The following is a 12,451-nucleotide window of genomic DNA, read 5'->3' on the forward strand; positions in this document are numbered from 1 at the left end:
TCCCCTCTCCCCCTCTCCTCCTCCTCCCCTGTGTGTGTGTGTGTGTGTGTGTGTGTGTGTGTGTGTGTGTGTGTGTGTGTGTGTGTGTGTGTGTGTGTGTGTGTGTGTGTGTGTGTGCGTCCGTGTGTGTGTGTGTGTGTGCGTCCGTGTGTGTGTTTGTCCGTGTGCGTGTGTGTGTGTCTGTGTGTGCGTCCGTGTGTGTGTGTGTGTGTGCGTCCGTGTGTGTGTGTGTGTGTGTGTGTGCGTCCGTGTGTGTGTGTGTGTCCGTCCGTCCGTCCGCCCCCTCAGACCCAGTCCAAGATTTGGTTAGTAACACAGTACATAGAAACCTCGTCCGCTGTGGAAGATGGAATATAACACCTCCATGTTACGTCTGCTATTTACAGATCTGTGTTCCTAAATGGTAAACTGCCATAGCAACCGCTATTTGGGGGGAAAAAGTACGGGATATTCCGTCACTGTCATTTAATTTGAGCATCTCTCAGAATGAACAGCATTTTTTTTTCTCTCCATTTTGTATCATAGTCCATTTGACTCAAAGAAAACATTTTGACATCATCATTAACTTCATCAATCGTCTTTAAGACTTTTTAATTACATTTTGCTTGGCATCCTACCATAGACGCAGTGTGTATTGCCTAGTGTTCACTCTGACAAAGAGAAAGAAGACGCGTGCTGGGAACCGTCCTCCTCTTCTCAAACCAAATCAGATGTTTCTAAGCCTAACACTGCCCAACCCTAAAGATCCTTCAAAGTCAAACTCTGATTGATCTCATTCTGACGAATACACCAGATAAATATGTTCCTACTGGTGTCTTCTCCTAAGATATTAGTGACCGTTACCCAGTTGTTTGGGTTAGAGATGTGAAAAAAAAAATAATAATCTAAGCCTCGTGTCATCACAACGAGGAACTTTAAAAACTTCAGTTTACACAATCTATATTTTTAGTGATCTTGATTGTATTTCAGTGCTCCCTGAACCTGATTCAGCTTTGAGCCTCTTTGCAGATGTCTTCAATACTATTGTAGATAGTCATGCTCCCTTTATATAGAATGGAGGGTTAAAGGTAGATCTAATGCCTGGTACACACCGCAATTATCAGAAGTCATTCATATAAGAGATGATGCTTGGGTCAAGGCCAGGAACACAGGCTTAAGCCTGGACTGGCAAGTTTATAAGCAACTGAGGAATCATTGTGTAGAATAAATAATCAGAATGGCTAAATCTGATTATTATGTAACAGCTCTTTCAGATTGTAATGGAAACCCGACTAAATTCTGGAAAACTGTCAACTAACCGGTACCCCCGCACACTGACTGTACCGGTGCCCCCGCACACTGACTCGATACCGGTGCCCCCGCACACTGACTCTGTACCGGTGCCCCCGCACACTGACTCTGTACCGGTGCCCCCGCACACTGACTCGGTACCGGTGCCCCCGCACACACTGACTCGGTACCGGTGCCCCCACACACTGACTCGGTACCGGTGCCCCCGCACACTGACTCTGTACCAGTGCCCCCGCACACTGACTCGGTACCGGTGCCCCCGCACACTGACTGTACCGGTGCCCTCGCGCACTGACTCTGTACCGGTACCCCCGCACACTGACTCTGTACCGGTGCCCTCGTACACTGACTCTGTACCGGTGCCCCTGTACCGGTGTTGTACAGTGCCTTGCGAAAGTATTCGCCCCCTTGAACTTTGCGACCTTTTGCCACATTTCAGGCTTTAAACATAAAGATATAAAACTGTATTTGTATGTGAAGAATCAACAACAAGTGGGATACAATCATGAAGTGGAACGACATTTATCGGATATTTCAAACTTTTTTAACAAATCAAAAACTGAAAAATTGGGCGTGCTAAATTATTCAGCCCCTTTACTTTCAGTGCAGCAAACTCTCTCCAGAAGTTCAGTGAGGATCTCTGAATGATCCAATGTTGACCTAAATGACTAATGATGATAAATACAATCCACCTGTGTGTAATCAAGTCTCCGTATAAATGCACCTGCACTGTGATAGTCTCAGAGGTCCGTTAAAAGCGCAGAGAGCATCATGAAGAACAAGGAACACACCAGGCAGGTCCGAGATACTGTTGTGAAGAAGTTTAAAGCTGGATTTGGATACAAAAAGATTTCCCAAGCTTTAAACATCCCAAGGAGCACTGTACAAGCAATAATATTGAAATGGAAGGAGTATCAGACCACTGCAAATCTACCAAGACCTGGCCGTCCCTCTAAACTTTCAGCTCATAGAAGGAGAAGACTGATCAGAGATGCAGCCAAGAGGCCCATGATCACTCTGGATGAACTGCAGAGATCTACAGCTGAGGTGGGAGACTCTGTCCATAGGACAACAATCAGTCTTATATTGCACAAATTTGGCCTTTATGGAAGAGTGGCAAGAAAGCCATTTCTTAAAGATATCCATAAAAAGTGTCATTTAAAGTTTGCCACAAACCACCTGGGAGACACACCAAACATGTGGAAGAAGGCGCTCTGGTCAGATGAAACCAAAATTGAACTTTTTGGTAACAATGCAAAACGTTATGTTTGGCGTAAAAGCAACACAGCTGAACACACCATCCCCACTGTCAAACATGGTGGTGGCAGCATCATGGTTTGGGCCTGCTTTTCTTCAGCATTTTTGCTGAAGAATTTTGCACGCCCAATTTTTCAGTTTTTGATTTGTTAAAAAAGTTTGAAATATCCAATAAATGTCGTTCCACTTCATGATTGTGTCCCACTTGTTGTTGATTCTTCACAAAAAAATACAGTTTTATATCTTTATGTTTGAAGCCTGAAATGTGGCAAAAGGTCGCAAAGTTCAAGGGGGCCGAATACTTTCGCAAGGCACTGTATCTACTTGGTAAATATTTTTCTTAACTCTTCTTGAACTGCACTGTTGGTTAAGGGCTTGTCAGTAAAGCATTTCACTGTAAAGTCAACACTTGTTGTATTCAGCATTTCACGGTAAAGTCTACACTTGTTGTATTCAGCATTTCACGGTAAAGTCACCACTTGTTGTATTCGGCGCATGTGACTAATAAAGCTTGATTTGATTTTAAATCCAATTAATTCAGACACTCGCCTCGTTACATGCTATCCAAACATGCAATCATTGATGCATTTAATCACCATTTTATTTCAGCAGGCTATCTCTTTGAAAACCTTTAAGCCTATTCATAATGATACTGGGCTGAATGCTGATGGGGGGGGGGGGATCTTACTGAATGATCAGAGGAAGGATAGTCAAAGCTTTCCTTTTAGGCTATTTAGAGAAAAATAAGTCCTGGATGCTCTCCTTGCAGTATACAACAAGAAATCCATAGGGACTGGCCAATTGGATCCCAATCAGGGTTTAGTCCTGGACATCCAATCAGGGTTTAGTCCTGGACATCCAATCAGGGTTTAGGTCTAGACATCCAATCAGCGTTTAGGTCTGGACATCCAATCAGGGTTTAGTCCTGGACATCCAATCAGCGTTTAGGTCTGGACATCCAATCAGGGTTTAGGTCTGGACATCCAATCAGGGTTTAGTTCTGGACATCCAATCAGGATTTAGTCCTGGACATCCAATCAGAGTTTAGTCCTGGACATCCAATCAGGGTTTAGTCCTGGACATCCAATCAGGGTTTAGTCTTGGACATCCAATCAGGGTTTAGGTCTGGACATCCAATCAGGGTGTTGTCCTGGACATCCAATCAGGGTTTAGTCCTGGACATCCAATCAGGGTGTTGTCCTGGACATATCACTATGACAGTAAACCACTTTAGTTGTTAACGATCTTGTCAGTGATTTAGACACTAAAATGAAATGTGCTGCATTATTTGTGGACCTGTAAAAAGCTTTTGATACTGTTGATCATGATGACCTGTTCTCTCGTGAAGATTTATATAAACACCATTGTCGATCTGTTAAATGGTAAACTTCATCTATATGTGGAGGATATTATTATATATGCTGTTACCCTGACTGTTGATCTGACTGTTGATCTGACTGTTGATCTGACTGTTGATCTGACTGATGATCTGACTGTTACCCTGACTGTTGATCTGACTGTTGATCTGACTGTTACCCTGACTGTTGATCTGACTGTTACCCTGACTGTTGATCTGACTGTTACCCTGACTGTTGATCTGACTGTTACCCTGACTGTTGATCTGACTGTTGATCTGATTGTTACCCTGACTGTTGATCTGACTGTTACCCTGACTGTTGATCTGATTGTTACCCTGACTGTTGATCTGATTGTTACCCTGACTGTTGATCTGATTGTTACCCTGACTGTTGATCTGACTGTTGATCTGATTGTTACCCTGACTGTTGATCTGACTGTGTCAAAACTACAGTCAGATTATTTTGCTATGCAGGAATCCCTTGCTGATTTAAATGCTGTGTTTAATACAGGAAAAGGAAATACATGTTGTTTTAAACTGTGGTGAGAATGTTTCAGATGAACTACATATTCACTGATTAGATGGTTCTCCAACCCAACGTGTTCCCGCATATAAATACTGAGGCATTTAGATAGCTTTTCCTACAGAAACAGATCGTTCCTTTCTCTAAGCAGTAGGAAGCAGATTATTCAGTCAATCTTTTTATCCGTTGTTGATTATGGTGATGTTATTTATCAAAGTGCAGTCGCTACGACTCTTAAACCATTGGATGCCATCCATCATAGTGCTCTTCGTTTTGTTACAGCTGACATGTTTGATACCCATCACAGCATCCCGTATCAAAAAGTTTTCTGGACTTCGCTAAAGACCTGTAGATCTCTACATGACTCCCTTTCTGTTTGCAAGGCCCTACTTCATAAACGTCTGTCTTATCTAACGTTTCAGTTGAAGTATAGACACCTGAGTTGCCTAACCCCGTTCACAGGATTGGTTAACTCTTGAAGTTCCTTGGGTTTCCACCGAGCCAGGTCAATCTGCTTTTTGTTTTAATATTTTTTTAAATGTATTTTTATCGCTATATACATTTCAGCTTGATGTCCTGATGCCGTTCGGTCAATTTAAAGTATTGATAGGGGACTTATTTGTGGAGAAATGTAACCGTTTTTATAGGTGATTTGTAATGTTTTATTTGTGCTTACCACGACTGGGTTTTTGTATAAATAAATAATTGTGTATAATGTGTATATTTATATTGTGTTAAATAGGGTGCGTTTGGAAAAGAGACCTACTGTTAGGTCTACATATGTCTTCCCTGTCGAAATAAAGGCTAAATAAAAATGTAACTACAAATTATTTGAAGAGAAATATAACGCCTGTAATGTGTATTTCCTAGAATAACAAAAAATATATGTGATGACGTTGCATCAACGTTGTTTCCACGTCATTTCAACCCCTCAAAAATAAATGTGATGACGTTGAATCAACTTGGAAAAGTGATTTTGTTTTGAAAAAACACAACTTTTAACCTAAATTCAATGACATAGTGACATTTCCGTTGTTAATTTCCACGTTGAATTCACCTTAGTTAAAAACTCAAACCAAATGTAAATTATAAGTGGACGTTAAACCGTCTGTTCGCAGTGGGTTTCTGCTAACTGGATGGATTGGTTCTCGTTGCGAATCATTTAGCCAAATAATAAAACTGAGAAGTGTTTTCTGTTGTTCGCAGACTTGTTTCTATGCATCCCTTCTATTGTTAAAGGTGTGTGTTACGGCCTGGTCTGTATTTCCTGCGTTTTGTCACCTACCCGACCACTTCGCAGGCCTTGAAACGAATAAACATCTCTAATAACCTTCGTCGTGGGAAACGGTTTTGGAAATTATTTCAGTTGTTAAAAGTTTTGTAGAATAAAAACAGAACTATTAATTCATGAGTAAAAGCAACAACAACAACAAAAAACAAGTTTAAATAATGTCGTAGAATATAAAGTGTTTAATTAGAGGCAAACTTAAAGTGTGTCTTTCGCATAGAAAGTGTCACAAGTGAAAACGTTTTAAACTAATATGATAAAAAATATATTCGGTCTATCAAGTTAGACTAGAGTTTGATCATCAGAAATAAAGCATTTTATGAGTCCTACCTATCTGAACATAGGCCTCCAGTCATTTGAGACTGAGTGAAACTGTAAAGAACATTTGAAATAAATACCTGAAAGTTCAAATCCCTCGGTTTCATTCTGCAGTTCTTTGATATTGGCTACTACGTGTAAATATTGACAGATTGAAGTAATAAAACAATTACAATAGGCTGGTGAGCCATCGACTTCAGACACATTACCCATCCCTCCTGTAAAGCCATCCTTCCTCGCTACTCCTACTGATACAGTATAGCCTCATACAACCAATGGCTGACCAGACGGCATACATCAAAGCGAAGACCAGCCAACCAGCGATGGCACAAAGATATATCAGTTTATTGACTGTTACTTCGGAATATATATTCGGAAACTTGCAATGGAGTGGAGAATATTGGATATATTCAAGTGGATTGGATATATAGCCTATTTGGGAGCGACCGATTTTTTGTTTTCTTAATCTCAAAGTGTAATACGTCATTTTTCAACCCTGGAGCTGTTGGAAAGAATGGCCTCAGGTGGCGGGGATGGCCCGGGGAAGGTTACACAGTACCGGGTGGACCACCTTCTCACTGCCGTGGAGAACGAGCTACAGGCGGGCAGCGAGAAGGGCGATCCTACGGAGAGACAACTCAAAGTCGGCTTGGATGAGAACGACCTGTGGCGGAAGTTCAAGGAACTCACGAATGAAATGATAGTAACCAAAAATGGCAGGTAAATCATTGAATTGACATGTGTTTTATATACATGTATATACTGTATTATGGTTGGTTGTTTTATGCGTATTATTTATGGTTCGGCTACCTGCCAAATGTATAGCCTTTTTTTTTTACAACGGTCTTAATTTATATAGTGTAAAAAGCAGGTAGGCTTATATATATATTTGAATGTATTTAACTGGGCAAGTACAAATATTTACAATGACGGCCTAGGAACCGTGGGTTAACTGCCTTGTTCAGAGGCAGAACGACAGATTTTTCTTTACCTTGTCAACTCGTGGATTCGATCCAGCAACCTTTCGGTTACTGGCCCAACGCTCTAACCGCTACCTGCCGGCCCTAACAGCCGTAGGTTTATATCACAAATAAATAGTGTTAAACGTGTCTATAACATTGCTGTGGTATCACAGTAATAAAGGAAACGGGATTGCACGCATTCATTATATTTAGTTTTTCCTGTAGCACCCAGGTCTATTAATATTCACATGGCCTATAAAGTGAACCACTCGTTCGCTTGACATTAGTGTCAATAATGCCCTATTGTACAATAGATTATAGTTATTGTTTGACTATAAAGGATGAGATAAGGACACCTGTTATTATATTTTCATTTGTATCCAAGGCGCATGTTTCCGGTGCTGAAGGTGAATGTTTCTGGGTTGGATCCAAACGCCATGTACTCGTTCCTGCTGGACTTCGTGGCTGCGGACAACCACCGGTGGAAATACGTTAATGGGGAGTGGGTTCCCGGGGGTAAACCGGAGCCTCAAGCCCCGAGCTGCGTATATATCCACCCGGACTCGCCAAACTTCGGAGCGCGCTGGATGAAAGATCCGGTCTCATTCTGTAAAGTCAAACTCACCAACAAACTCAATGGAGGAGGCCAGGTTAGACGATTACAGTCTCATCACTTTAAATGTCATTTTATAACCTTTTGAGTGCTCGTGTTTTTTCCCAATAATTGTGATAACAATTTAGATCAGAAAACATGTCAAGTTATGGAATCAAATCAAATCAAATATAGCCCTTCTTACATCAGCTGATATCTCAAAGTGCTGTAACAGAAACCCAGCCTAAAACCCTAAACATCAAGCAATGCAGGTGTAGAAGCACGGTGGCTAGGAAAAACTCCCTAGAAAGGCAAGAACATAGGAAGAAACCTAGGGAGGAACCAGGCTATGAGGGGTGGCCAGTCCTCTTCTGGCTGTGCCGGGTGGAGAGGAACCAGGCTATGAGGGGTGGCCAGGAATTTCCTAACGACACCCGTGCCAATATATCCTCCAAACACCGGCTTCTCGGGAATGATCACTTAAATAATATATGCCATTCAGAAGACGCTTTTATCTAAAGCGAATTACAGTCAAGCGTGTATACATTTTAGGCTTTGAAGTCACGGGAACACCCATCAATCAACATTTCGATTAAAAAATATATATATTTCTACCTGTAAAATAAAGCCAATTATTTAACTTTTTGCGTTTAAAAAAAAAAAACATGTTTTATAAATTTTTCAGATCATGTTAAACTCGTTGCACAAATATGAGCCACGTGTCCATATTGTGCGCGTCGGAGGGCCGCAGAGAATGATCACGAGTCACTCCTTCCCGGAGACTCAGTTCATAGCGGTCACTGCCTACCAGAACGAAGAGGTACATTATTGTATTGATACATTATTTTTATAAACACTCTAATGGTAATAGTAATGTGTGTGTTTGTTGTTGTTCACGTATAACGCGTCCAATACGTAGACTTTGAAGTACGCAACGTTGTAGACATTTTGTTTTGATCTTTTTAGGTGAAGAAGATATAAAATGGTTTTTTTTAAAATCTAGTTTAATAAAGATTCGTTATTTTATTATTAGGTTTTAACCAATTTTGCATTGTATTTTCACTCCACATTTTAGATAACCGGTCTGAAAATCAAATACAACCCGTTTGCCAAGGCCTTTCTGGATGCTAAAGAAAGGTAGGGCAAGTTGCTTACTCCCTTTTCTGTCCACTAGAAATATATATTTAGTTAGATTTGATTTAGAATATAGGATATATTAGTGTGTGTTTACTGGTAGATTGAGAGCCAGCGTTCCACAGACATGTTCTGATTGGATTCCCTCTCCACAGAACGGATCATAAAGACATTATGGATGACAGTGACAACCAGCACTCAAGCTACTCTCAATGTAAGTATTCTAGATATATATATATATTTATTTAGACATTTAAATAAAGAATGGGATTGATACATACGATATAGTTTACAGACAGCACATTGGAAATGTAAACGCTGACTAAGTATTTTAGATATATATATATATTTATTTAGAAATGTAAATAAAGAATGGGATTGATACATACGATAGAGTTTACAGACAGCACATTAAATTCTTTATTTTTTAGATCTCAATTCTTCAATTTGACACATAAGCAAAAAAAAAAAAGGCATTCAAAATAAATATGATGGATTTAACGAATAGAAGATATAAAACTCCCCACATGAAATGACTCTATGTTTCCCTGTGTTCCTGTGTGCCCACCACACTACAGTGAGTGGATGGTTCATCCCAGGACCTCCTGCTAGCCCTCACACGCAGTTTGGAAGCCCACTGTCCCTGTCCTCGTCCCACGGCTGTGACCGCTACTCCACCCTGAGAAACCATCGCTCTGCACCGTACAGCAGCCCTTACACCCATCGCACCAACTCCCCTAGTGAGTGTCTCGCTCCCCTGTCCTCCACCCCCTCTCTACTCCCTCTCCTGTCCTCCACCCCCTCTCTACCCCCTCTCCTGTCCTCCACTCCCTCTCCTGTCCTCCACCCCCTCTCTACCCCCTCCCCTGTCCTCCTACCTCCTGTCCTCCTACCTTCACCCCTTCCCTTCTCTCCTCCGCCTCTATCCATCCTACCAACACCCCTTCCCTTCCTTTCCACCATTAACAAGAAAGTCAAACAAATGTGACTGACCAGGAGATATTCTGCATTCCTCTGGTCTTTGTGAGAGCAGGACACTCAGAGTTGTAAACAGCTGGTCTTCCAACAGGGAATGCCCGGACAGATGCATTAGTCAGTCATCATCACCTTCTTCAGCCAGTACTGTGTACTGTGAACGTGAACTAAAGACACCCCTAGAATTACATTTAGTACAGAGTAATTGACTTGATTCAAAGCCTCTTAAAAGCCCCGTTTCACAGCGAGAGAACTACAGAATACATACATACATACATATCAGAAGATATGTCTCTTTCTGCACTTCTTTTGTAAGAACGAAACCCGGAGGACGCTGGGTCAACTGTGCCCCGTCCTATTGGACTCCCAAACACCGGCCGGATGTGATACAGCCTGGAAACAAACCAGGGACTGTAGTGACGCCTCTGAGACGCTGAGATGCAGTGCCTTAGACCGGTGTGCCACTCGGGAGCTTCAACAGGCAGAAAGGAGCACTAACTAACTAACTTATTATTGGTGCAGGCCCCATGGTCTGGTGATTTAGACAATAGAGATCCGGGTTTCATTTTGTCTCCCCTAGCTGTTTCAAATAAAGAAAAAATGCCCTAAAGAATAAATTAATCTTTAAAATAAACTCATGATTGGTTGTATTGCAGCTGGTTACTCTGATATGTCCTCTGGCTGTCTGTCCATGCTGCCCTCCCATGACAACTGGTCCAGTCTTCAGATGTCTTCCCACTCCACCATGCTGCCCGTGACCCACTGTAGCGTCACTGGGACCAACTCCAGGTTGGTGGCCTCAACACACCTCTCCTGCTGCCTCTTCTTCTCTCTGTCTCTCTGTCTCTGTTTCTCTCTGTCTGTCTCTCTCTCTCTCTCTCTCTTGTCTCTCTCTCTCTCTCTCTCTCTGTCTCTCTCTGTCTCTCTCTGTCTCTCTCTATCTCTCTCTTGTCTCTCTCTCTCTCTCTCTCTCTCTGTCTCTCTCTCTCTCTCTGTCTCTCTCTTGTCTCTCTCTCTCTCTCTGTCTCTTTCTCTCTCTCTCTCTCGGTCTCTCTCTCTGTCTCTCTCTCTCTCTGTCTCTCTCTCTCTGTCTCTCTGTCTCTCTGTCTCTCTCTCTCTCTCTCTCTCTCTCTGTCTCTCTCTCTCTCTCTCGGTCTCTCTCTCTGTCTCTCTCGGTCTCTTACTCTGTCTCTCTCTCTCTCTGTCTCTCTCTCTCTCTGTCTCTCTCTCTCTCTCTGTCTCGGTCTCTCTCTCTGTCTCTCTCTCTCTCTCTCTCTCTCTCGGTCTCTCTCTCTGTCTCTCTCGGTCTCTTACTCTGTCTCTGTCTCTCTCTCTCTCTCTCTCTCTCTCTCAGTCTCTCTCTCTGTCTCTCTCGGTCTCTTACTCTGTCTCTGTCTCTCTCTCTCTCTCTCTCTCATGTACTACTTATGAATGTGTTATGTACTGGTTATGAATGTGTTATGTAAGGGTTATGAATGTGTTATGTAAGGGTTATGAATGTGTTATGTAAGGGTTATGAATGTGTTATGTAAGGGTTATGAATGTGTTATGTAAGGGTTATGAATGTGTTATGTAAGGGTTATGAATGTGTTACGTACTGGTTATTAATGTGTTATGTAAGGGTTATGAATGTGTCACGTACTGGTTATTAATGTGTTATGTAAGGGTTATGAATGTGTTACGTACTGGTTATGAATGTGTTATGTAAGGGTTATGAATGTGTTATGTAAGGGTTATGAATGTGTTATGTAAGGGTTATGAATGTGTTACGTATTGGTTATTAATGTGTTATGTAAGGGTTATGAATCTGTTATATAAGGGTTATGAATGTGTTACGTACTGGTTATGAATGTGTCACGTACTGGTTATGAATGTGTTACGTAAGGGTTATGAATGTGTTACGTAAGGGTTATGAATGTGTTATGTACTGGTTATGAATGTGTTATGTAAAGGTTATGAATGTGTTATATAAGGGTTATGAATGTGTTATGTACTGGTTATGAATGTGTTATGTAAGGGTTATGATACTGTAGGTCTCTTTCCAGTAAAGAATTACCATGTATTCCAGGTGAAACTGACATAGTGTTCTGTTCTCGCCTGTCCTCTCTGTATCCAGCCAGTACCCCAGCCTGTGGTCCGTCAGTAACCCGTCCCTGACCCCTGTCTCCCAGTCGGGGGAGATGTCCAACAGCCTAGGCTCCCAGTTCCTGCGAGGCCCCAGTAGTAGCCACTATCCTGGGCTGTCTCACTCCGTCACAGCGCCACCTGGTGGATCCCCGCTGTATGACTGCAGCACGGCCACAGAGGTGCACGATGGTACGACACTATCGCATTACGATACGTCACCGCACAGTCACACGCGACTGACTACAGTATGGACTCCTGTTACACCTCCTTCCATGTAGGGGGAGAGAGAGAGACGGGGCGGGGGTGGGGCAGGGGCGGGGCGGGGTAGGGCGGGCGGGGCAGGGTGGGGTGGGGCAGGGGCGGGGCGGGGTGGGGCGGGGCAGGGCAGGGCAGACAGCGTAATACAATCAATGCCTATGTTTTGTGAAAAAAAGCTTGATAGCAACATGGATTGTGATCTGTTAACATAACCAAAAGGTTATACTGAGCTTGTATCTGCTCATATTTCTACTTTTTCTACTGCTATTTTTCACAGGCGATAAATGTCTTTAGCTTTTATCCATTGAAAGAAGTACACTGATATCCGTGTGTGATAATTATACATCTAACGTGTTGTTCATAGTGTAAA

General features: G+C 42.3%; 1 protein-coding gene across 1 annotated transcript; it reads left to right on the forward strand.

Annotated features, from left to right (window-relative positions):
- The first annotated feature begins 6,420 nt into the window (after positions 1 to 6,420).
- On the forward strand, positions 6,421 to 12,114 carry tbxtb (T-box transcription factor Tb). The gene is made up of 8 exons (XM_036955561.1): positions 6,421 to 6,753; positions 7,381 to 7,645; positions 8,273 to 8,407; positions 8,663 to 8,724; positions 8,877 to 8,935; positions 9,300 to 9,461; positions 10,353 to 10,485; positions 11,813 to 12,114. The coding sequence occupies exons 1-8, from the start codon at positions 6,548 to 6,550 to the stop codon at positions 12,099 to 12,101; spliced, it is 1,311 nt and encodes a 436-aa protein (XP_036811456.1). The 5' UTR covers positions 6,421 to 6,547; the 3' UTR covers positions 12,102 to 12,114.
- Positions 12,115 to 12,451: the final 337 nt, after the last annotated feature.

Source organism: Oncorhynchus mykiss, chromosome 20 (genome assembly GCF_013265735.2).
Source record: "Oncorhynchus mykiss isolate Arlee chromosome 20, USDA_OmykA_1.1, whole genome shotgun sequence".
Lineage (NCBI taxonomy): Eukaryota > Metazoa > Chordata > Actinopteri > Salmoniformes > Salmonidae > Oncorhynchus > Oncorhynchus mykiss.